This window comes from Rhinolophus ferrumequinum, chromosome 3 (assembly GCF_004115265.2).
Source record: "Rhinolophus ferrumequinum isolate MPI-CBG mRhiFer1 chromosome 3, mRhiFer1_v1.p, whole genome shotgun sequence".
In the NCBI taxonomy this organism is placed as follows: domain Eukaryota; kingdom Metazoa; phylum Chordata; class Mammalia; order Chiroptera; family Rhinolophidae; genus Rhinolophus; species Rhinolophus ferrumequinum.
The window spans coordinates 8,607,769-8,635,245 of record NC_046286.1 but is presented as its reverse complement, the minus strand read 5'-3'; the positions used below and the strand labels follow the sequence as shown (position 1 = coordinate 8,635,245).

The window sequence follows — 27,477 nt, the reverse complement described above, 5'->3', positions numbered from 1 at the left end:
AGTGAACATCCATCCCACGTAAATCATCACCAGAGAACTTCATACTCATATAAAGCAACCAACTAAAAGAGGCCGATACTAGGTCCCCAGTCATTATTCTGAGTTTCTGTATAGTTAAACATCATCACATCACTGTAACACCAAGAAGCCTTCCAGAGCAATTCATTTCCACTAGCCTGTGTTTACATGAAAGGCAAATCTGAATCATGGCCTTGCCACTTCCAAGTTGTGTGATCTTGGGAAGTCACTTAACCACTCAGTGCTCCAGTTTCCTCATCTGTAAGATGAGGATAGTAATAGTTCCTCATAGGGTTGCCATGAGGATTAAAGGAAGTTGTATATGTAGTGCTTAGACAAAGCCTGGCACATGGTATGGTAAGCATTACATGTTAGCTATGCTGTTATTTAAAGGATGCAAAGATGAAACAGACAGAGAGAGTATCCTTGGAATAAGTAGGGGAGATAAGACAGATCAACAAGCAGTAAGTGTCATGAGAAAGAACTGCAGATGAAGTGTATGGAGGACTCTAGAGGAGGAGCACATTATCTTCTGCCAGGAAGATAAGGAAGGGCTTTACGGAACAGGTGGCTGTTGAACTTGTTCTTGAACATATACAGATAAGAGGGGAAAAACAGCAGAACAACAAAAAAAAAAGAGTAGAAAACTGCATGGTATTGTAGAAGCTAACATGTACATGTTCCGTGTGTCAGTTGTTAAACATTCTTTTACTCTTTTCTATAATGTGAATGTTAAGCTTCTCTTGATGCTCCTTTGAGAGTGTTGCTCTATTGACGGGCTTTCATTAGGATCCATAGGGTCCTTCCATGTACATTACCCAGAAACAGCTGGCCTGACAGAAGTGGCCTATTAAAGGTTTAACTATGGTGTCAGTTGGGGAAGACACCCTGCTGGCTTGGGGCACTGCCCTCCAGGATGCAGGTGCAGTGAATCTGGCCTGTATATAGTGCTGTGTTCCCAATAACTAAAATGCATGGGTCTGGAACCAAGAGGCAGAAGTAGGACTGGCCCCTTTCACTGTCACTCCCAGTGACCCAACTGCAGAATTTGTGCTTCCTGTGCCTGCAATTCTGTGCTCTGCTTCAGTGGCGATCCTGGGGTGGGAGGCAGAAACTACTGTACCAGGGGACACAGTTAGGGTTCCCCCAAGCTTATTGGTAAGAGCTTAAGGATAAGGTGGGACAAAGCATAACCAACGGGTGAGCCCAACAATAACAACACCTCAGAGGATGCCACCACAGATGGATGATGGCTTAGAACCACCATCGCCCCACCTCACACTTAACTGCCCAATGTCTTAGCACCCCTCACAGGTACTTAGACACAGTCCTAATACACTTAATTTACTGGAGCTCAACACTGAAATTAAATTCAGCTATAGAAAAAGAAAGAGAGGAAGGGAGGGAGGGAGGGAAAATGGAGGGAGGGAGGGAGGCAGACCAGCAAGCTGCAATTCTTTCTCCCTTGACTGGGGCTAAGATTTCAATCTATAACATGATAAAACTAAATAGGAAAACTTTCCTATATCTATGGAGAAATGTCTACAAAGAGTCTTAACACTTCTTTTTAAATACTGTTTTTCCGGGGAAGTCATAATCTAAGTACATCAACTTTAAGGTCATGACAATTTTTGCTTATAAAATCAGAGTGTTATTACTAACTGTAAAGAAATAAATAATTGTATCACCCCCAAATCTAAACTGAACCATCATAAGATGATATAAAAGCGATGTGAAACTTCTCCAGAACCATGAGCTCATTCAAACTCGCCTAACACCTCCCCCACCCCCACGCCGCGCCTGCGCATCACTGCACAGCCCTCTACACACCGTACTGCAGCTGCGACATCTCTCTGACCCAGGCCGTGTGGTAGACCACCTCAAATTCCACCAGGACATAGGACATTTTGTTATACTGACGAATGATAGCTTTACCTTCCGAATTTGACAAAATGTCTGAATTTTTCTGTTTTTTAAGGGAAAAAGAAAGATTTATTTTTAAAAGACTGCTGCTTGTTTTCATATCCAAATCATAAAGCTGCTTATATTTAAAATGAAATCAAATAATTATGCTCCCCATTTAGATGTTTTCCTCAGAGTAAAACAGAGATGAGGAAGGCTATACAAGCTAGAGATGGAAGGAGGGAAACATTATCAGTAGAAAGGGGAAATTGGAAAAGGTAATAAAGGACTTAACAAGAAAGGTCTCCAGCCCTGCAGCCAGCCCCAGGCACTGAGAGTCTCTACCTCCAACTCTGTTCCTTCCCCACTTTTCTGGACAAGATACAATGGACTGATTTTCCTTGAACTTTGGAAAATTCCAAAGTTTGCAAATTCCAGCACCTCCCTCCCCCAAAATAAAGTAACCCTATATCAAAGAAGAGAAACCAAATTTATTTCTGTAACCATGGAATGTTTTATGTTGTGAATGGCATATGTCAGAAACAGGGCAACCTCTGCTCTGCCACTACAGAGCAACCAGTGATCAAGTGCCCATCCTGTCTCTTGTCTAAGGCCAGCATTTTCATTTTTTTAAATATTGAGAAAAGTAAAATAAATGACAGTTGCCAAACAACAACCAAAAACTTAATATTTAATAATGCTTAAATAATGTTACTTGCAAGAATATTGCCTGGTAGTTATTTTGTTCTATATTTACGTGTAAGACACAACACCAAGTAGACTGTGTCTGCTTTGCTCCTCTGTCTCTTTAAAAAACAAAGTAAAAAAAAAAAACAAAACGCAAAAACAAAAAACAGAGCAGACAGACTGGCAATTTTAGAATGCTGACAAAATCTGAGTATTCTAGTGTTTTTCAGAAATCTAATCCCCTTAAGGACATAGAGAATGAACATGCTTTATTATTCTCTTCTCTAGGTCTCAGTTCTTCATACAGGAACAGATGCTCCAAGGGTATCTCAACCTTAACTAATATATATCAGTGACCTATCTGTCCACACAGAAAGGTAAGCCTCAGCGCTTGGCCTGTACTTTATTATTTTCAAAACAATTATTTTTTAGAGCCTTTATAAAGTGTCCTGTATTATTAAAACTCATAAAGTTATGAGATTCACCCCCTTAGATGTAACTGTAACTAAACGGGCTTATCTACCAAACATGAAAAAATTGGCTTGGTGTCTCTCAGGCATATTTATAAACTAATTTTTCTTCACCCAGTAAAAGAATTAGCTCTAACTACTTCCTTGGACACAAATATTATAGCATAAAATATAGTTTTTGTATTAAAAACCACCACAATCCACATACTGGAAACTTAATCATTGGCTTACAAAGAAATAGTTGATGGGTTCACTTATCCGACGATAGAGCTGTCTCACCCAAAGAATTTTTCCTGCTATAGGGGGCATGTTGCGAGCCAGAGGGGGATCATCTTTTTGAGAATGATAAAGCTGTAATTAAAGTTCTAGTATTAATGTCTGAAATTCAATACAATGGAAGAGGCAAAAAACAGAAAGCTACATTTGTATTGATGTTTTACCATTATTCCCATGTTTCGTACTGAGGAGGTAGGTAGTCAGTAAATATATAAATACACTTCAGAGGTTCAGAAACTATATTGTTTACAGTATATGACACTTAATCCTCTCTTAACCCTTATTTCCCAGTACATGTATATTTTTTTCTGCCTTTTTATCCCAAAGTTCAATAGCGAGAACACATTGCTACATTATATCTGCCATGACAGTCTTCAGAGCAATATTTTCTCACATAAAAATATTAACTTAAATGGGCTTTCCTAAACACACATGAATGCTGTCACACAAAGACAGTTCTTTTTTCTCATGTTTTTTAGTAAATTTATTGGGGTAACAATGGTTAGTAAAATTACAGAGGTTTCAAGTGTACAATTCTTTAATACGTCATCTATATATTACACTGTGTGCTCACCAGCCAGTCAGTTCTCCTTCCATCACCATATATTTGACCCCCTTTACCCTCCTCTACTATGTCCCCTCTCCCCTTACTCTCTGGTAACCATTAAAGTATTGAAAGGCAGTTCTTAAGAGCACAGGGATGTAAATGTGGGTGTCCAGTGACATCCAGTGTCAGCACCTTCCCACACAGAGAGGGGAGTACCAGAGCTACTTAGCAGTGAAAGGTTTGCTCCTGGAAAGCTTGGTACAAGATAATCACAGCAAATACTTTCGGAATACATTTCTTTTTGTACTAAAGTACCCTTCTATTTATAAACATGATACTTGCCTTCTTAATAGCTTCAAGTTCAGCCACGTAATACTGAAGAATACGCTCAATTGTGTGATTTATTTCTAATTGAAGACAGGGAATGTTCAGCTTCTGGAATCTAAAAGTAATTGAAGGTGAGTAATTAAAAAGTAAATGAGAAACATACTTAAGAATTGCTGCAATCCTAAAAATCCATTCATTTCGTCATTTGACAAATACTCATACCGGGCTTCATACATTTGCTAGGATACAGTGATGAACAAGATAGGTGTGTGGTCCCAGCCCTCGTGGAGCCTACAGTTATCTTATGGGAAAGAGAGAGATCAGACAAGAGTTACGTAAGTAATTATTTAAATTACAAGGGTGCCAGAAATGCGTGTAACAGGGAACCCAGCACTTCTGGGAAGTCAAGAAATACTTCCCTGAGAAAGTGACATTTAAACTGAGATTGAAAAGATGAGTGGGGAGTTGGCTTTGCAAAGATGGGAGGGGAGCACACTCACTATCCCTCTGTCCCTCATATTAATGCTTATATGATTCCAAAATAATAATAATAATAGTCATAATAATAATGATGATTTTTGTCAGCCAAATATCACTTTCACTTAGAGACTAAGTGATATACAGGAAATACCAGAATCCGAATGTTCTGATAATAAAGTGAGTTAACACCAGCATACTATAGGTTAAAAAAAAAAAGGCAGAGACAGAGAGACAAATCACCAAGAAAATGGTATCTGCCATCTGTCTGTACAGTACTATCACTTACCAAAACCACTTTGTCTGTTTTGACTTATGATGGTCTGTCTCATAAGGTAAGGTCTCAGTGGTATTATCCATCATCAGAGAGACATGGAAGTATAGCAAAACTGGGCCCAAGCCCAGATCCACTGGCTCTCAGTAGAGTTCCCAAAAGGTCCCTAACGTGGGTCATGAGCCCTCCCTCCTGGAAGAAAATAGCCCTGAGTCCAGCTTGTCCCCCTAATCTAGGCTTTCCTTCCCTTTAGGGGAGCACTGTTGTCAGGAGTGGAGGGAAAAGAAGCTACGGGAGCACTCATGAAGGAAAATGGAAAGTTGGAGATCTACCACTCTTAATTTCACTTTCAGAAATCCTTTCAGTACGCAGAATTAAACATTACTTGCTCCCTTTCCAATAACACCTATGAAATTAACTTCAAATATATTACGTAGCTGGGGGAAAAAACATGGAAAATATTTTATTTTCTCATTGAAAGACTTTCTGCTACCAAAAATATGCAATGAAAAATATCATATTTCAAATTTTTAAGTCTGTTTAATGGTGATTGAAAGATTAATGCTTGTGAGTTTTCATGTTTGCCTAGGAGAGGTTTCCAAGAACATCTTATTTGAAATTGTATTTTCAGATATAAAGTTATCCCAAGTAGAAACTATACTGCCTAATAATTATAAATACCTTTGAAGCAGCTGAAGAGCCTGCTGAGAAGATAAGATTTTTCCAAAAGTACTGTTCATAAATGCCTGTATTTGTACCTAAAATAAAACACTAATATTTAAATGATTTTTGACACTAAGGAAGAAATTCATTTTGTTTAACAATAATTAATAATTTTCCCACAGAATCAAAATAGCCTTCAGCACACCTACCATCTAAGCATCTAGAACTGAACTGTCCAGTGTGGTGGCCACTGGCCACATGTGGCTACTGAGCACTTGAAATGTCACTACTTGGAAGTGAGATGTGTTGCAAATATAAAATATGCACTAGGTTTCACTTTCGTACCAAAGACAGGAATGCAAAATATCTCAATGATTCTTATATTGATGACATGTCAAAATGGTAATATTCTGAATTATGTTGGGTTGACTAAAGTACATTATTAAAATTAATTTCATCTGTTTCTTTTAACTATTTTTCATACAATGGCTAGAAACAATAAAATTACACATGTGATTTGCATTTGCTGCTTGTTATCTATTGGAAATTACTGACTAGAGAATTTATGAAAGGAGTGAACATCCCTTACCAAGCATATTTCTTTGGTATATTGAGAATTTCTAAGCATACTGCTAGAGCAACGTAATGACACTATAGACACCCAAGGTCAACAGGTGCCATTTTCAAACTCTGCTGCTCTCAGAAACCTCTTTACCATGCTAAAAAGGAACATGAAGAAAACATTCCTTTGAGACCTGCACCATCCCAAGCAGTGAACTCCAAACTCCTGGTCCCCAACCAATGGAACTGATGCACTCTTTGCAAGTTCCTTTCACTCACAGATTACATTGTTAGGGTCTACTAATCTATACCACGTCCACTACTCAAACATTGGGAAAGGAAAGCAAGCTAAAACACTGACACCTCTTTCAAAATATTAAAAAGTTAATACGGCCTCTAAATATACTGAAAGCTAAATTTTGTATCTAAAGTTTGTATCTAAGACCACAATAGAGCCTTTACAACATGTAAGCTTTATTAAGCAATCATAAAAATAAGTTAATTTAAAAAATCCACACATTCCCATCACCATGAAGATGTAATTCGCAAATCTTTTTAGAAGCAAACTCTACCCTGCCCAACTAGCCAAACACCAAAAGTCACATCTAAAATATATTTTTTTTATTTTATTATTTTTTTAATTTATTGGGGTGACAATTGTTAGTAGTCACATCTAAAATATTAATTTATATTACTATCAGAGTCTAACTTTCCAAACTAAAAGGAAATATATGCCAAAAAGAAAAGGCAGTGTTGTTAGAATTTTAGGATTTTTCTTATTTATATTGTCCAGATTACATGTAATATAGATTTTAAAGAATCTTTAAAGAATAAATAACACACACACACATACACACACACAGAGGGTGTCAAAAAAATGTATACACATTTTAAGGAAGGAAAAAACTGTATTAAAATGTAATACTCAATATATACCGATAACAAAGATGAATACAAGTCATGTTTGATTTCTGCAATTACAAGAGGTGCTCAGAGTGGTTACCATCAGCGTAAATTTAATACAGTTTTTTCCTTTCTTAAAATGTGTATATATTTTTTGGCACCCTGTATACACACACACACACACACACACACTTTCCTCACCTTCATGGCAAAAATTTCAGACTCAGGAGGTGGAGAGAGTATATTCTTGTCCCTCCCTGTGTCTCCAGGATATTGCGCAGCAAAGAGGGGACCTCTCCCTGGGGCTAAACCTGGTTTTATAGTAGTTTTCAGTAAGGGAGTAACTGAGGTCATATAAACCCAAAAGGTGAGAAAGACAGACGTTATGTCTCACCCAACATATTTGTTAACTACCTTCATCCCTCCAGTGGCCCTGAGGCTCTGATAAACAGGAGGAGGACCTTTAAGAGCTGTCCCCTAAACGGCAGAGAGAATATGGCCGTCAAGGGCAGGGCCAAGTGGAGAGTGACCCCCCCCCCCCTTCCTAATCTGTCCTCAAATCTTTTCACACTTGAAACAAAGAATAAGGATGACAATATTCCTCATTCTGGAAAAATGACATTGGCTCCTGGGCACAACAAAAATCGAATACAAATTTTAGTGTAAACTGAAAATGAACGCTAGCTACAATAGTCCTTAGGGTTTCTGGTTATTCACTGACATCTTTTACTGAATATGCTAATTTTTCATTTTTATAAAGGTGGAAAATATTTTGTGGACTACTTAAAAAGTTATTCACACTAGGAAATATTTTTGATTAATTTGCAAGAGTAACATAATAAATATGTGAATTCCATCATTATTGATTACATTTGAGCTTTACTAAAGTAAAAGTATGTATAATTACTTACCTCTAAAGCATTGATTTTTGCCATGAACTCTATGAAATCTGTGTCAAATTCTGTCCTTCTGGGATCCAGGATGTCATATTGCTTTTCTTAACCCCTTGATATATATTTTTGAATTTATTGCCATAATATCTATTCCCTCTATGGTAGAATTACTCAAAGCTGAGATGTTTGCACAACAGTTATCATTTCTGTAATCTTAAAAAGAGAAGTATTGTTTTATTTTACAAGTGGGATATTAAGCACTCTTCCCTGGAATAAGCTCTTAATGAATCATTGATTTAAAAAACAAACCAATAAACAGGCCCTAGAATCATTTAGATAAAACCAACCAAAGGAGATAAAATAGATAAAATAAAAGACAATCTCTGTCACTAATCAGTACTACTCTATTTAAGACAGATGATGTTCTAGACTCTCCAGAGAGAGTTCACACCTTTTTCAGAATTTGATCACTTTGGTCTTTGAGAAGGAGGAAAAAAAGAATTGGAGTAAAAGCCCATGGAGATGTCTAAACAGCTTCATCCTTTAATTCTTGAGAATTTTCTGAAAATCACTTCACTGGATCACTGGATTCAGAAGCTTTACCATTTTTCTTGGCCTTCCCCTCACTATACTTCTGATACGTAACACTAGCAGAAATCCACGTCTGTTTTCTGTTTCCCCTCCATTCAGGTGGGAAGGCCCAGAAGACTGAAGAATGAACTGCCATCACTTCTGACCCCTGAAGAGGCTCTGGGAAACCCTTCCAATGGACTTTAGTGCAGAAATGGCTGCATCCATCTCAACGTACCAACACCACCCACTTCACCAAAAAAAACTCTTTCATGTTAACTGGCTACTCAGTTCCTTACTCTTCATGGATAATTCCCCATTTTGATTCCTGTTTTGGAGAACAATGCTCAAAGCTCTCCAGGGTGGGCCCATTGTCCAACGGTCAAACAGAAAATAAAATGTTTCAAACTACTACACCACAAGAAGACACACTACCAGTCCTTCTACAGAGCCAGCAGAATTCACATAAAGTCCCTTGCACATGTCAATGCAAAATGACCATTTCTGAGCAACTGGTATTCTTCTGCCACTATTTCCATACACTTCCAAAAACCACTGTCATCCTAGAAGCCAGTCCAAAACCCTCAGGAAATACAGACCACCCTGGAATTTATAGCATGCTGTATATGCTCTATATAAACATGAGAAATAGCTGGGTCTCCCACTAATACGTACACTCCACTCACCTTAAAAAACAAAAACAATTTAAAAACACACTGAAGAACTAAACTACCACCTGCTCTGTTATCTATCCTACTAAGACTCTGCCCTTTATCCCTTTCCCTACCACCTGACCCCAATGGCCAGAAACTGGGACAAAATTCCTGTCCCTAACATGTCCTCTATTTTGTCCATGGCTGGATGAGGGCATCAAGAGGCAGAGAAAGCAGTCGGTGCCAAACTCAGCCACTGCATCCCGCACCCCGTGGCAGCAATGTAAAAGCCAGTTACGGGAATCAACCAGGACCGTGCTCCTGCTAGTTTGTCCCAGCCTTGGCTTTTGAACCAGTCTCTTTATCAGCTTTTGACCCCTCAGTGTTGACAGGCAACTTATAATCCCTTTTCTGCTCACCAAACTTGGCACCCTTTCCAGCTCTCACCATGTTACGATTCCCTCATCTCCACGTCATCATGAGTAGAGACACCACCCCACCTACTAGCTCCAGTTCCTTAAGTCTCCCCCCAGCAATATGAGTTTCCCATCCCTTCACTTGTCTCCCACAGATGTTCAAGGTGAGAAGAAAACAAAACTAAACTCTGGGAAACATAAACACCAAAATTTGCATGGAAAGAAAAGGAAGAATCAGCAAAGAAAAGTGTACACGCTTAATTCTGCCTCCTCAGCACAGACTAACATTCAATGCACCTCAAGTGAACACCCACTAAAAAAAGGGTGCATTTTGGGAACCCGAAGCTGACACACTAGAACCTCCCTCACTTATTCAGTAAAGATCCCCAATATCTCTGTCTAAATCTGAGGTCTCAGCTCTCCAACCCCAGTCTCAGTCCCGTCTGTCCTTTGACTGTGCCTCTGGGTTACCCTGACATCTGAATCATACCCTTCCCAAATAAGCTCTGACTTAGCTTGTCCATCTGACTCTCCTCTTCACTATTTAAGAATTCACCGGGATACCCTAACAGTGGCCCCTACTGGGCCCCACTCATCAGGGAAAGCCCATTCAGGCAGCTCAGTAACTATCTCTAGAGGATTTTCACAAAATCGTGGCCACACTTCAAGGTAAGTTGTATAGCCCATTCTTTGAGAGTCTGGACATCACGTCCACCACTCACACCAGGGAGAGATGCCAGTCAGCCGGAGACTTCCCGCAGGAGAGTTGGGATAACACACAAATTGAATGCACTTCGTGTAAGGCCTAGAGGTGCTGCATTAGCTCTGGTTTCTGAGCCCTCGTGGAATGAGGGGTTTTTTGGATTTTTTTTAGTTTCAGGTTTACGAAACAACATAGCGATTAGACATTGATACTACCTCACAAAGTGATAACCCCAGTAAGTCTATTACCCACCTGACACTGCACATAGTTATTTCAATATTATTGACTATCTTCCCTATGCTGCACTTTATATCCGTCACTGTTTTTCTTAATACTTGACATTAAGTATTATTTTATATTAGTTTCAGGTATACAGCGTAGTAGTTAGACATTTATATAATTTATGCAGTGATCTACTTGATGAGTCTAGTACCCACCTGGCACCATACATAGTTTTTATAATATTATTGACTATATTCCCCATACTGTATTTACATTCCCATGACTCTTTTGTTAACTACCAATTTGTACTTCTTAATCCCTTCACCTTTCTCACCCAGCCCCCCCAATCCCCTCCCATCTAGTAACTGTCAGTTTCTTCTCTGTATCTAAGTCTGTTTCTGTTGTATTTGTTCATTTATTTTGTTCTTTAGATTCCACATATAAGTGAGATCATATGGTATTTGTCTTTTTCGGTCTGAATTATTTCACCTAGCATAATGCCCTCTAGATCTATCCATGTTGTCGCAAATGGTAAGATTTCACTCTTTTTTAGGGCCTAGTAATATTCCATTGTACATATATACCACCTAATCTTTATCCAATCATCTATTGATGGACATTTCAGTTGTTTCCATATCTTGGCTATTGTAAATAATTCCACAGTGAACATAGGGGTGCATATATCATTTCGAATTAGTGTTTTGGTTTTCTTTGAATAAATCCCCAGGAGTGGAATTGCTGGATCATAAGGTAATTCTATTTTTTATTTCTTGAGAAACCTCCATACTGTTTTCCACAGTGGCTAAACCAATTTGCAATCCCACCTACAGTGCACAAGCGTTTCCTTTTCTCCACATCCTCACCAACAGTTGTTGTTATTTTACTGACAATAGCCATTGTGACAGATGTAAAGTGATATCTCATTGAGGTTTTTATTTGCATTTCTCTGATGATTAGTGACATTGAGCATCTCTTCATGTCTACTGGCGATCTCTATATCCTCTTTGGAGGAATGTCAATTCAGGTCCTCTGCCCATTTGTTAACTGCACTGTTTGGTTTCTTGGTGATGAGTTGTATACTTTCTTAAATTATTATTACTTTGGACATTAAGCCTTATCATATTTTTCACTGAATATATTCTCCCATTCAGTAGGATGTCTTTTTGTTTTGTTGATGGTTTCCTTTGCTGTGCAAAAATTTTTTAGTTTGACATACTCCCATTTGTTTACTTTTTCTTTTGTTTCCCTTCCCTGAGGAGATACATCAGTAAAAATATTACTAAGCATAATGTCTGAGAGTTTGCTGCCTATGTTTTCTTCCAGGAGTTTTATGGTTTCAGGTCTTACATTTCAGTTTTTAATCCATTTTTAGTTTATTCATATGGAGAAAGAAGATGGTCCAGTTCTTTCTTTTGCACGTATCTGCCCAGTTTTCCCAGTATCATTTATTGAATAGACTATCTTTACCCCAGTGTATCTTCTTGTTCCTTTGTCATACATTAAATGACCATATAGGCATGGATTTTTTTTTCTAGGCTCTGTATTCTGTTCCATTGATCTATGTGTCTGCTTTTACGCCAATACCATGCTGTTTTGATTACTATGGCACATAGTATAGTTAAGGTAGCGTGTTACCTCCAGCTTCGTTCTTCTTTCTCAAGATTGCTGTGGTTATTCAGGGTCTTTTATGGTTCCATATAAATTTTAGGATTATTTGTTCTATTTGGTATTTTGATAGGGATGCAATTAATCTATATATTGCTTTGGGTAATATGGACATTTAAACTATATTAATTCTTCCTATCCATGAGCATGGTATATGCTTCCATTTATTTGTATCTTCTTTAATTTCTTTCTTCAATGCCTTACAATTTTCTGAGTACAGGACTTTTATTCCTTGGTTAAATTTATTTCTAAATATTTGTTTTACAATTATAAATTGGATTGGTTTCTTAATTTCCCTTTCTGATAATTCATTATTGGTGTATAAAAATGCAACTGATTTCTGAATATTAATTTTGTATCCTGCTACTTTACTAAATGCACTTATCAGTTCTAATAGGTTTTTGGCAGAATCTTGGGGGTTCTCTGCATATAGTATCATGTCACCTGCAAATAATGACAGCTTTACTTCTTCCTTTCCAAGTTGGATGCCTTTTATTTCTTTTTTTGTCTGATTGCTGTGGATAGGACTAACAAGTCTATGTTGAATAAAAGTGGTGAAAGTGGACATCTTTGTCTTGTTCTCATCTTAAAAAGAATGCTTTTAGCTTTCCCTATATTAAGTATGATGTTAGCTGTGGGTTTGTCATATGTGGGCTTTATTATGTTGAAATATATGTGTTCCCACTTGCTGGGAGTTTTTATCATAAATGGATGCCAAATTTTGTCACACACTTTTTCTGTACCTATTGATATGATCATATGATTTTTATTCTTTAATTTGGTTTATGTAGTGTATGAAGTTAATTGATTTGTGAATATTGAACCAACCTTGCATGCCAAAAATAAATCCCACTTGATCGTGGTATATGATCTTTTTAATGTATTGCTGAATTCAGTTTGCTAATATTTTGTTGAGGATTTTTGCATCTATATTCATCAGAGATATCAGCCTATAACTTTTTTTTTTTGTAATGTTTTTGTCTGGTTTTGGGATCAGGGTGATGGTGGTCTTGTACAATGAGTTTGGGAGCCTTCCCTCCTCTTGAATTTTTGGAATAGCTTGAGAAGAATAAATGTTAATTCTTTTTTGAAAGTTTGGCAAAATTCACCTGTGAAACCATCCAGTCCAGGACTTTTGTTTGTTGGTAAATTGTTGATTACTGATTCGATATCATTAGTAGTAATCAGGTAAGATTTTCTGTTTCTTCTTGATTCAGCCTTGGAAGATTGTATGCGTCTAGAAATTTATCCGTTTCTTCCAGATTGTCCAATTTGTTGGTATATAATTGCTTGTAGCATTTTGTTTAAATTTTTTGCATTTCTGTACTGTTTGTTGTAACTTTTCTTTCATTTCTGATTTTATTTATTTGGGTCCTCTCTCCTTTTTCCTTGATGACTCAGCTTAAAGGTTTATCCATTTTGTTTATCTTTTGAAAGAACCAGCTCTTGGTTTCACTGATCTTTTGTATTGTTAAGCCTCTATTTCATTTATTAGGTTGGTGCAAAAGTAATTGCGGTTTAAAAGGTTAAAAACAAATGGAAAAACCACAATACTTTTGCACCAACCTAACAGTTCCGCTCTGATCTTTGTTATTTCCTTCCTTGTATTCACTTTGGACTTGTTTGCTATTCTTTTTCCAGTTCCTTTAGGTGTAAGCTTAGATTGTTTATTTGCCATTTTTCCTGTTTCTTGAGGTAGACCTGTATTGCTATCAATTTCCCCCTTAGGACAGTGTTCACTGTGTCCCATAGATTGTATTTTCATTTTCATTTGTCTCAAGGTTATCTTCTGACTTCTTCCTTAATCTCATTTTCAACCCATGAATTGTTTAGTATCATGTTATTTAGTATGTTTGTGTATTTTTCAAGTTTTTTGTAATTGATTTCTATTTTCATAGCATTGTGGTCAGAGAAGACACATGATATGATTTTAATCTTCTTAAATATATTGACTTGTTTGTGGCCTAACATGTGATCATATTGGAAAATATTCCAATATGTCATTCAATATTTGTTACATATATTAACGTGCTCCTGTGTTGGGCGCATAGATGTTTACTAGAATGATGTCCTCTTGGAGTACTGATCCCTTTGCATTATGTAATGTCCTTCTTTGTCTCTTACTATAGTCTCCGTTTCAAAGTCCATTTTTTCTGATATAACTATTGCTACTTCAGCTTTTATTTCCCATTTCCATTTGCATGAAATATTTTTTTCCATCCCTTTACTTTCAATCTGTGTGTGTCTTTCAATCTGAGGTGGGTCTTTTATAGACAGCATTTATGAATGGGTCTTGTTTTCTTATCCGTTCAGCCACTCTGTGTCTTTTGATTGGAGCATGTAATCCATTTATATTTAAAGTGATTACTCATAGGTAGTTATTGCCACTTTACTGTTCATATTTTTTATCTTCTGTTTGTTTAATTTCCCCCTTCTTCTTCTTCAAGAAGTCTCTTTAACATTTCTTGTAACACTGGGTTGGTGGTAATGAATTTTTTTGGCTTCTTCTTGTCTGGAAATCTCTTTATCTCTCCTTCAATTTTAAATGACAGCCTTGCTGGGTAGAGTAATCCTGGTTGTAGGCCCTTGCTTTTCAGCACTTTGGGTATTTCCTGCCACTCTGTTCTGGCCTGCGAAGTTTCTGTTGAGAAATCAGCTGATAGTCTTATGGGAGCTCCCTTGTAGGTAACTAATTGTCTTTCTCTCTTGCTTTTAGATTCTCTCTTTGTCTTTAACCTTTGCCATTTTAATCATAATGTGTCTTGGTGTGAGCCTCTTTGCATTCATCTTGTTTGGTACTCTCTGCACTTCCTAGCCTAATATGTTATTTTCCTTTACCAGGTTAAGGAAGTTTTCCAGTTATTATTTCTTTCAATATGTTCTCCATCCCTTGCTCCCTTTCGTCTCTTTCCTTATGATGCAAATGTCGTTATGCTTGATGTTGTCCCAGAGGTCCCTTAAACTATCTTCATGTTTTTTCATTCTTTTTTCTTTTTTTGTTCCTATTAGGTGTTTTCTGCTACTTCATTTTCTAAATCGCAGATTCGATCCTCTGCTTCATCTAATCTGCTGTTGTTTCCTTCTAGTGTATCCTTCATTTCAGTTATTGCATTCTTTATTTCTGACTGGTTCTTTTTTACGGTTTCCTCTGTCCTTCTTTATGCTTATTATCTCTTTGTTGAAGTTCTAAGTTCCTTAAGCATGCTTATAACGGTGTTTTAAACTCTGTGTCTGATAGGTTGGTTACCTCCATTTTATTTCTTTTTCTGGAGTTTTCTCCTGTTCTTTTATTTGGGACATGTCTCTTTTTTTCCTCATTCTGGCTGCCACACAGTGTTTGCTTCTATGTATGAGGTACATCTCCTATGTCTCTCAGTCTTTGCCAGGTGGCCTTAAGGAGTAGGTGTCCAATGGCACAATCTACCTGGTCACCTGGACTGGATGCTCCAGGAAGTGTCTCTTGTGTGTGTTATGTGTCTTCTCCTGTTGTTATTGAGCCTTGACTGCTTTTGGGACTTCACTGGGTGGTACTGACTCTTAGGCTGACTGGCTGTGAGGACTGGCTATGCCCACAGCATATAAGCTGCTGTGTAGGGGCTGACCCTTGAGAAGGGGATTTGTCCCAGCAGGTTCTTATGCCTGTTGGGACCACCTTTTGGGTGTGCCACTTGTGGGGCCAATTCGGTAGTGCTCTGGTGTGGTCTAAGGCTGCCCTACGGGTGTGTTGTTTCTGGTGCCGCTTGGGAGGGGCTCCCATGCAGGTCAATTTCAGCCTTGCTTCTGACCAGCCTGGGGCTACCTGCTACCAAAGCTGTATGCAGTTGGTTGCTGCCTGCAATGGACCTGGAGGTGTATGCCGGTGTCCTTGCTGTGAACCAAGGCCGGCTGCCACCAGAATTGGGCCTCGGTCAGCTTAGCAAAAGGCCCAGGGCCCCCACTAGGCCTGTTGCTACCTGTGGGCTGACCATAAGGCTCAGCTGCTGAAAGAGCCTCATTAGGTGCATGGGCCAGTTTGGCTGACCTGGTGTTGACCCTGGTGATATCACGTGAGTTAAGTGGGGTGGGGTCCCAGGGAGTAACTGGGTGTGGCCAGTGGTTTTCACAAAGTTAATACAGATTTATGTTCTGTACCAGCACTGAGCCTGTCGCCACCCCACAAAATGCCCTGAGAATACTGTGGCCAGCCATCACTCACCTTGGCCTGCAGAACCCTAAGAGCTGCCCAACAAAGGCTGCAGCAGAAGCTAGGGCTAACTGACCACCACCAAAAGTTCTCCAGGCTGCCACAGGCCATCTGCTGCTGTAAAATACTTCCACAGTTTGGGGGTGAGGCTGGCTACCCAGGAGCTGAGAGTGCCCCCTCACTAGCTAGGCATGGCAGGGTCCCAAGGAATCACCAAGGATTTTACCAGACCAGTGAGGTCCCAGATTTGGTCTTTTGAGGGAGGGTTCAACACAGGACACATGGTGCCCTCATGTAGGCAGGTCCCACACAGGGATAATGGCAGCTGTCTCTCTAGCCCTCACCATTAGCCATACAGCTCAGTCTTTCCCTGTATGTCTCTGGAGCCTCTCAAGTTGCTGCCTCTCTGCCAGAGCCGAGGGTCAGTGCTTGCAAGTGAGTGAGTCTGAGCACAGGCCCTTGAAGAGAACATCTGGGTTTCCAGCTGCTTTCCATCTCACTGAGATGGACAATGGAATCCTTGTTGATTTTCACTGCCAGATGTTTTGGACACTCCTCTTCCCAGCACAGGACCCCAGCACAGGGGTGGGGGGCCCGGTATGGGTCTGGGACCCCTCACTCTTCAGGTGGGACCTCCCCTGCTGAGGTGTCCCTCCCGGTGCTCAACTACTATGTCTAGATATGAGGTCAGCCCATTTTGTGTCTCTACCCCACAAACCAGTTTCAATGTGGCCTCTTTTTTATATCCTTAGTTATAAGGGTTCCATTCAGCTAGTCTTCAGATGATTCTTGAGGTTGACTGTTCTATAATTGTAATTTTAATGTGATCCTGGGAGGTGGCAGGCACAGCATTGACCTATTCTGCCACCTTGAACCTTCTCCTCTGCATGAGGTTCTTAAGACTAAAGTAAAGGCAGGGCTTCTCCAGAGGTGGGGCAGGGGGAGTAGCTAATGCGTGTGGCCATACCGCCCACTCCTAGCATCAGGAATGCTTGGGCTGCTATGTTACAAGTGGATGCCCATGATGCCCCGCATTAGAGCTGCCACCAAAGATCTTTCTTGCTAACGGGCTAACCATTAAGTTCCAGCCCTGAAACTTTATCAAGCATAAAAGTGTACCCAAGTTGGCTGGGATTCTGGCTCTTGGATTAAATAAGGGTAACTGGGACCCACCTCCAGGTTTTTGTGGATTCAAAAACATTAAGTGTCTTTGTGGACAATGTCCTGACCAATAAGGCCTATTTATTAATTTGACCTATGCCATAATTCTTCTGATTTTATATGTGCTCCCCAAGAAATCCCTATTGTTCATAAAACAGCCCCATACAATAGTTTCCTAGATATGGCACCAAAAGTATAAGCAACAAAAGAAAAATTTGATAAATTAGACTTGATCAAAATTAAAAGTTATCACACTTTAAAGGATACCATTAAGAAAGTAAAAATATAATTCACAGAATGGGACAATATATTTGCAAATCATATATAATAAGGGACTTACACCCAGAATATATATATAACAATAAAAATACAAATAACTAAATGTAAAATGTGGAAAAGACTTGAATAGAAATTTCTCCAAAGAAGAACTACAAATGGAAAATAAACACTTGAAAAGAATTTAACATCATTAGTCATAAGTCATTAGTCATTATCAAAACCATAATGAGATATTACTTCACGTCATTAGGATGGCTAAATTCAAAAAGACAGATAATAACAAGTATTGACAAGGATGCAGAGAAATTGGAGCCCTCATAAATTGCTTATGAGAATGTGAAATGCTGTGGTTACTTTGAAAACCAGTTGGGCAATTCCTCAAAAAGTTAAACATGGACTTGCCACATGGCCCAGCAATTCCACTCCTATGCATATACTCCAGAGGAATGATAATGTATGTCCGTACAAAAATGTGCACTGAAATGTTCACAGCAGCATTATTCATAATAGCCAAAAAGTGGAAACAACCCAAATGTCTATCAACTAATGAATGGATAAATAAAATATGGCATACCCAAATACAGATTATTTAGCAATAAAAAGGAATGCAACAACATAGATGAACCTTGAACATTATACTAAGTGAAAGACATCAGTCACAAAAGAACACATATCATAGAATTCCATTTATATGAAATGTCCCAAATAGGTACGGTACATCTATAGAAACAGATTACTGATTGCTTAGAGCTGGGTAGAGGGGGGAAATGAGGTATGACTGCGAGTAACTGGGTTTCTTTTAGTGAAAATAAAAATATTTTAAACTTAGATTGTAGTAATGGTTGCATAACCCTGTGAATATATTAGAAAATGTTGACTTTAAATGAGTGACTTCTATGGTATGTGAATTATAGCTCAACAAAACTGCTAAAGAAACAAACAAAAAACAGCCCGACAGAAGTATGTATGAAAGACCACACTCAGTAATCTGGCTCTCTTTATCACGCATATTTTCCTAACCTGGCTGTGTCAGGGGTTACAAATGAAGAATAGGTTTCCGGACACATCTAATAAATGTGTCCTTCAACCTATGCAACTTCCAACAAATGATGAACGGGATCCTAAATACTACCAGGACCTAAGGAGTAGGCAAGATGGTGGAGGAGTGGGGAGGGTGGTACCTAAATGATATCTTTATAGAGTTGGCAAAGGCTGACTCCAAGAAGCCTGTGGTATGGGCTGCCCTATATGCCCTGAAAAAAATATCACTCTTCCCCAGCTACTCTTAATAAATGAATCAAAGGTGCATTTATTTTCTAACCTATGGCTGCCCAGCAAAGACATCATCCACACAATGTTTGTGTATACACCCTATATACTGGTCTAGAAAGAGAAGGTGCCTATACATCCAGATATGACATGACGACTGGGTTCTGCCAGGTATTGTAGGTATTTAATCTAACATTTGTTCTCAGCATAATGCAGTGATTAAAAGCAGAGGCTTTTAAATTCAAACTCTATAGGTAGAGGTAGTATTGAGGTCTTGAGAAAGGTAAAAGTGTATAATAGCGTTTGTGACTCGCAGAATCAGGAATAAAGAAATAAGTTATAATAAAGTACAGTGAATAATATCAAATGAGTCATATCAATAGTGACACAAGAGATCTGGAACACAGTTCTTAACAATACTACCGTGTTTCCCCAAAAATAAGATCGAGCCAGACAATCAGCTTTAATGCATCTTTTGGAGCAAAAATTAATATAAGACCCGGTCTTATTTTACTATAATATAAGATCAGGTCTTACATGATATATGATATGATATGATATTACATATGATGATGATGTATGATATGATATGATGTAATGTAATATAACATAATATAATATAATACCACGTCTTATATTAATTTTTGCTCCAAAAGACACATTAGAGGCTGATTGTCTGGCTAGGTCTTATTTTCAGGGAAACATGGTATGTAAAGCACTAAATAACCAGAAAGGTGTGGTTGGGTGTGGGTACTACAAATGCACAATGCTTACCTTCTCCAGTCTTTTGCAGAAAGCTTCAAATTTTCCAAATATGTACATTTCTGAAACCTCGAAAGATTTTTCCCCTGAGGATTCTAAAATCTGTTTTCTTGTTTTGTGAAAAGATGTCTGATATTCCTTGAATAGAAAAATACAGTCCTGTGAAAAAATTAAAAATGGGGGGAGAAAGAGTGGTGAGACATTTGTTCAGGAGTCCAAAATTCAAAAATTCTACCCTCACATCAGCCTCTCAACAGGGACCACTGCTGTCAACATCAAAAAGTCAAGTTCTCTGCCTAAATATTGAAAGGCCTATGAAAATATTTTTTTATTTACATCATATTTTCATTTTCTTCATTCTATCTTCCCTTAATGCTCATCCTTATCAAAGTATGGCATACACTATTTTACATATTCATAGCTAATTAAACTCCCAGGAGGCCAGAAATTATCTATTGATTCTATCTATCTATTATCAATTATCTTATTTGGCATCTGTCTTTTAATAAGAATTTTTTATGTGCATGTATATAAAACATTAATACTCTGCAATACTAATTTATCATTCAAACATCATTTCTCCACAAGGAGATCATAAAGTCTTTGAAGAGTGCATTGCTGAAATTTTAATATTTGACTACAGCAATACCATTGGCTGGCTCCACCAAGCTAGTGAATCTATTAGAAATGAAAAAGAGGACATGTTTACTAAAGTCCAACGGGAATTCACTGTCATGTCAAGCTAACATTTTTTTAAAAATCATTTCAAAAAATGTTAAACTTTTTCCAAGTCGCCAATGGACAGTTGAATCTTTATCATAATGTCATCTCTCTGGTTCTGACTCTTCCCCATATAAGAATCCTTGTGATTACTATACAGATGAATCTTGAAAACATTATGCTAAATAACTGGGCCTCCTTAGATAATACAATATACTCTCCTCATCTCAAAGTCAAGTGATTGGCACCTTATTTCATCTGCAACCTTAATTCCCCCGTCATTTAACAAAACATATTCGTGGTTCTGGCAATTAGCATGTGGACAATTATTTCTGCCTATTACAGCCAATAAATCAGAATTTCTGAGTGAAACTCAGGACTCCATATTTTTAACAAGTTCCCCAGTGATTCCTATAAACATTCAAATTTGTGAATAATTGACCTCATACCTATTTCTAACTATGACACATCCATCCTTTATCTCAATACACAAAACATTACTGTTCCGTCGTCAGGGTCCCTGATCATTTTTCACTTATTCAACAAAAGTTTATCAATATCTACCATGTGTCAGGAACTCCTTGAGCTGCTAGGATTATAGATAAGATCCCTACTCTCACAAAATATACTGTCTAACTGGATGGTACCTTCCTCTTCACTAACCAATTTCTTCATGTTGGACAATAACGTCTTTTTTTTTTAATTTTTATTGGGGAATATTGGGCAACAGTGTGGTTTTTCTAGGACCCATCAGTCATTGTCCTTCAATCTGGACCCATCAGTCGATCTCCTTCAATCTAGTTGTGGAGGGTGCAGCTCGGCTAAAAGTCCAGTCGCCGTTTTCAATCGTTAGTTGCAGGGGGCGCAGCCCACTATCCCATGCGGAAATTGAACCAGCAACCTTGTTGTTAAGAGCTTGCGCTCTAACCAACTGAGCCATCCAGATGTCCCTCTGGGTGCTCAGTGGCGGCTTGTTGTCTTCGATCTAGTTGTGGAGGGCGCAGCTCACTGGCCTTTGTGGGAATCGAACTGGCAACCCTGTTGTTCAGAGCTCACGCTCTAACCACCTGAGCCACCCGGCCGGCCGCCCCAAGACAATAATGTTTTAAATAACAATTCTCATTTCCTCCAATTCACCTGAAAATTAATTCCTAAACACTGTATATAAGTTTCCTGAAAAAAATCAGATCTAATAAAAACCACATTAAACTACAAATCAAAAAAACCAAGCTTCCATTTCTAGTTCAATAAGTAAATGTCTAGTGACCTAAAGGATATTTTTTAAATTATGAGAATAAATTGCTAAATTCTATGTGAAGAGTTCTGGTTCCTGCCAACTGATTAACTTGGGGAGAGTGATTTCTGACTCCTACCTCAAAAATTAACCCTGGAGAAAAACACCACATTTTGCCGTGTATAATGCATACCCACGTTTTGGGCCCAATCTTTCAGGGAAAATATCTTTCACTTTAATTTTTTAATTCAAATGTTTATTTGTTTATATTTAGGTACTTGTTTTTTGTATTATGAAGGAATTTTAGCATTTATTTTTTAACATACAATGGTACAAGAAATTTTATGTAATAATTACAAAACACAAGAAGAGATACAAGGTACAAGAAATTTTATGTACCAGTAACAAATTTATGACATTTACGCATCATAGGTGGCCAATAACTCTTCCTGGTTGCAAGTTCATCCTAAGTTCAACAAAACTGATTATCGTATTACAGGATATTATTTTGCACACAGATATAGTTATTGATTTCTAAAGTTACACTTTTAACTCATAAACATAAATAAAAGAATTATAAACATTTATATAGATACAGAATTAGTCCTACCCATATATAACATGCATCCTTATTTTTCCCTCACAAATTTAGGCAAAAAAGTGCACATTATAGACAGCAAAATACGGATATACAGGGTAACACAGAATTCAGCAAGTAACAGTAACACAACAACAGAAGCAAGACACAGCTGGGGAGACAATGGGTTGGTTTGAGTCTGGAGATAGGGTGAACAAAAACCATTAAGAAAACAAAGATAAAGAAAATAAAATACATTTTTATTGAATAAAAGGACATACTAAAAAAATAAGATAAAGATCAATAAGAGAATATTATCAAAATTATGCCAATAAATTACAAAATTTAGACAAACCAGAGAATTTCCTCAAAAATATAAATTTATCAAAATTAGATGAGTAATAAGTCCAAAGTATAGTGAAATAGTTCACTTTTTAATGAATCAATAATGTAATTGCAAAATAATATGACAGGAGATTAATATCCAGGATATATAAAGAACTACAATTCAACAACAAAACAAACAACCCAGTTCAAAAAAAGGTAAAGGATTTGAACGCACATTTCTCTGAAGAAGATATACTAATGCCCAATAAACATATGAAAAGATGCTCAACCATCACTAGCCTTTAGGAAAATGTAAATCAAAACCACAATGATATACCACTTTATACCCATTAGGATGACTACTATTTTAAAAAATGGAAAAAAACAATCATTGGCAAAGATGTGGAGAAATTGGAATTCTCCTGAATTGCTAGCGGGAATGTAAAATGGTGCGGCCACTGTGGAAAACAGTTTGGTGGATCCTCAAAAAATTTAGTAAAAATTACCACATGATCCAGCAATTCCACTTCTAGGTATATATCAAAAGAAGCAGGAACTTACACAGGTAATTGCACACCAATGTTCATAGCAGCATTATTCACAATAGCTAAAATGTGGTAACAACCCAAATGCCCATTAATAAAATGAATGGATAAAAAAATTGTGGACGTTAATTACTCAGGCATAAAAAGGAATGAAATTCTGACACATGCTACAATACGGATGAACCCTGAAAACATTATGCGAGGTGAAATAAATCAGGCACAAAAAGACAAATAGTGTATGATTCCACTTAAATGAGGTATGTACAGTAGGCAAATTCATAGAGACAGAAAGTAGAATACAGGTGTTACCAGGGCATAGGGGGGGAAAGAGATTGGGGAGTTATTGTTTAATGGGTACAGTTTCAGTTTGGGATGATGAAAAAGTTCTGGAAATGGATAGCAGTGATGGTTGCACAATAAGTATTGTGAATGTACTTACCACCATTGAACCATACACTTAAAAAGTTAAAATGGTATATTTTATGTTATGTATATTTTACCACAATTTAAAGTTTTTAATTATTTAAAAAGAAACGATAATTGAAAAATCTTCCCCCAAAGAAAACATCAAGCCCATGCAATTTAACAGATTCGTTCTATCAGACTTTTTTTGTACAGTATTTTTAGTTTTTTGTTATTTTTGAGGTAACATTGGTTTATAACAGTGTATGTTTCAGGTGTGTAATATTATATGTATGGTATATGTATACATGACAATGCTCACCACCAAAGATCTGAGCATTGTCATGTATACATATACCATACATATAATATTTCCAAAGATTTCCATCCATCGCCATAACTTTGACCCCCTTTACCCATTTCGCCTAGTCTCCCCCATATCTTCTTTAGCCATTCATCCACTGATGAACATTTAGGTTGTTTCCATATGTTGGTTATTGTAAATGCTGCTGCTGTGAACATTGGGGTACATATATCTTTTCGAATTAGTCTTTTCATGTTGTTCAGAGAGATGCCCAAAAGTGGAATAGCTGGATCACATTGTAGTTCAATTCTCAATTTTTTGAAGACCCATTATACTGTTTTCCATAGCAGCTGCACCAATTCCACCAACAGTATATGAGGGCTCCCTTTCCTCCACATCCTCTCCAACACTTGTTATCTCTTGTCTTTTGATAATAGCCATTTTAACAGGCATGAGATGATATCTCATTGTGGTTTTAGAACTGACATCAGCATAATGGTGGCATGAGAAGACCTCCAGGTCTCTTCCCTTGAAGTTACAAGTTAAACAGCTATAATTCAACAACACACAAACATGTCTGAGAGATCTGTACATTCAGACAGCTGAAGGTGGGCATATGGGAGCACGCAGAGGAGGCAGATGGAAGGAAGGGAAGAGACAGAACTGGCAGACGAAGTCCATTGCTTGCCGCAGGCCCAGCCCATGCAACAGTAGTGAAGGGTCAGGGTGCAACCCCCACTGGGAAGACCAGAGGGGCAGAGGCAGCAATCCAGCCTGAGTGGCAGGTACACACTGAGGCTGAGCCCAAGGTCAGGGGTAGAGAAGCAGGTGCAAAGGGTGGCAGCGGTTGACATGCTGCCATCACTACTGCGGGAATTCTACCCCTCCCCCCCTGCTCCTGTGGCATGGCTAGCATTACAACCCTCACTCAGCATATTATGAAAGGGCAAAAGCAGTATTCCAGCCTAAGTGGTCTGTATTCATTGTTGTTAAACCCACTAGAAAGAACACAGCCACAGATCCATGAACCTGCTTTCCCCAGTCCACCCCACCCCCACCGATTATGGCAGAGCCTGACAGGGGCAGCTGAAACACCCCAGAAAGAACCAGTAGGCTGGCAGCTTCTGGCTGCAGGAAAGTAGCACCAGAACACACAGGCCAGGAGACCCATAGCCTGCCACATCCTACCATGAGCATGGTGCCCTGAGACCTAAGCAACTGGGACATAAAGAGGACGCCCACCTCCTCAGGGAATACAGGACACTTTACACAGCCAAGTCAACACCAACCCACAGAAATCCTGGACGTGCAGGTAAGAGAAAACAAAAACCTGTGCTATAGCACCACCTACTGGAAAACAAAAGAAATACCTGTACTTAGCAACTTGCTGAACAGTTAAAAGAGACAATACTTAAAAAATACAGAGGGTGCCAAAAAATTGTATACACATTTTAAGAGAGGTAAAAACTGTATTAAAATTGTTAATACTCAATATATACCAATAACAAAAGATGAATACAAATCACGTTTGACTTCTGCAATTACAAGAGCTGCTCAAAGTGGTTACCATCAGCGTAATTTCAATAGCTTTCTTTCCTTAGAATGTGTATACATTTTTTTGGCATCCTCTGTACATATTTCATTCCTTTAAATGCCCAGGCAGAGAAATAATACATCAAATAGCATGAATAACCAAGTTCAGAAAAAAAATTAAATCTGCAAAAAATAAACTTAAAGACATGGAAGACTGTGATTTAAATGACAGACAATTCAAGATTGCAGTTCTGAAAAAAATCAATGAGATACAAGAAAACTCAGAAAGGCAATTCAATGAGCTCAGAAATAAAATCAATGAACAAATGGAATACTTCACCAAAGAGATTGACACCATAAAAAAAGAACCAAACAGAACTTCCGGTGCTGAAAAACTCCACAAAAGAGATAAAGAATGAACTGGCAAGTGTAGGAAATAGAGCCAACCAGATGGAGGAAAGAATTACTGACAATGAAGACAGAAATCCAGAAATGACTCAGATGGAAGAAGAGAAGGAATTGAAAGTGAAAAAATAAAAGACCTCTCCAAGAATAACTGACACCATTAGAAAGAGCAATATAAAAATAATGGGTACACCAGAAGGAGAAGATAGGGAGAAGAGAACAGAGAGCCTATTTAAACAAATAATTGAAGAGAATTTCCCAAACCATGGAAAGAGCTGGACCCTCAAATCCAAGAAGATAACAGAACACCTATTATTTATACAACACAAAATGACCTTCTCCAACGTACATTACATTAAACCTCTTATAAGTTAATTACAAAGAAAGAATTCTCAAGGCATCCAAGGAAAAAAATAGTAACTTATAAAGAAAACCTCATTAGATTATCATCAGATTTTTCAGCAGAAACCCTACAAGCAAGGTGAGAGTGATATCAAATATTCAAAATACTGAAAAGGATCTTCGGTCCAAATGGTGGAGTAGGTAAACATTGTGCACACATCAATTACAACCAAACCACAGAACAACCATCACTGAGAATCACCTGAAGTCTAGATGAACCGAACCCTACAACTACTGATATACAAAAGAAGCCACCTTCAGACTGGTAGGAGGGGCAGAGATGTGGAACGGGCTGGCCCCACACACAAATGTGACCATTAAAAATTGAGACATATATCTGGGCTGTGGAGGTCCTCCCTTGAGGAATAATGGGTCCCAGCCCCTCTGCAGCCCAGAGTTTCAATCCTGGGAGAAAAATCCCCATAACTTCTGGCTGTGAAAACCAGCAGATATTGTGAGACGAGGGGGTGGCTGGGTGAGATGAGGGGTGGCTGCAATCCCAGGCACTCCTCTTAAAGGGACCATGCACGAACTTACTCGCTGACAGACTCACTTGCTCTGAGATCCAGTGCTGGGGCAGCACCTAGAAAGGCACCAGCGACATACAGGGAGGAACTGAATTGTCTAGTTTCAGCGTGAGGGCTGATGGGGCAGTTTTCTCCCCAACGGAGGAGCTGGTGGAAGCCATTATTTCTCTGTTGAGCCCTCCCCCTCCCAGCATGCAGATGCCGTATCTGAGTCTTCATCAAACTGGCTATCACCTTTTGCCTGACCTGCCCAAGTGATTTCCACACCCCACCCAACTTTCTAGCACACCCAAGTCACTTCCAGTGGCTTTTCCACATAAGCGGCCTGCCTTGGCTCATGCTGTAGACTTTCCTAAAATCTTTCAAAGGTTCACAAAACCCAAACAAGCAGCATCTGACTTCAGCATGAAGTCAGCATCTGATCTCTGGCTGAGCAGCCCCAAGCCCAGCACTAGAGACAGCTGGCCTTGTTTCACAGGTTGGCCACTCAAGGCACAGTGCAGGCTGCAGCCATCTTTGGATTGCTTTGTGGTTCATGCCACAAAGGCAGGGCACAGACTGCAGCTGAACTTGGCCTGCAGCAGGTCCCCTCCCAGGAAGCTCCCGGGCTGGGAGGCCCA

General features: G+C 38.5%; 1 protein-coding gene across 1 annotated transcript in view; it reads right to left on the bottom strand.

The window, feature by feature from the left end:
- The window catches only part of DNAH8 (dynein axonemal heavy chain 8), a 335,302-nt gene that overhangs the window by 277,947 nt on the left and 29,878 nt on the right, over positions 1–27,477 (bottom strand). The window contains 9 exon segments of the mRNA XM_033102419.1: positions 1,849–1,984; positions 3,309–3,428; positions 4,243–4,342; positions 5,660–5,736; positions 8,017–8,099; positions 8,102–8,140; positions 8,143–8,181; positions 8,184–8,211; positions 19,894–20,040. Of these exon segments, the coding sequence (XP_032958310.1) occupies positions 1,849–1,984; positions 3,309–3,428; positions 4,243–4,342; positions 5,660–5,736; positions 8,017–8,099; positions 8,102–8,140; positions 8,143–8,181; positions 8,184–8,211; positions 19,894–20,040 (769 nt within the window).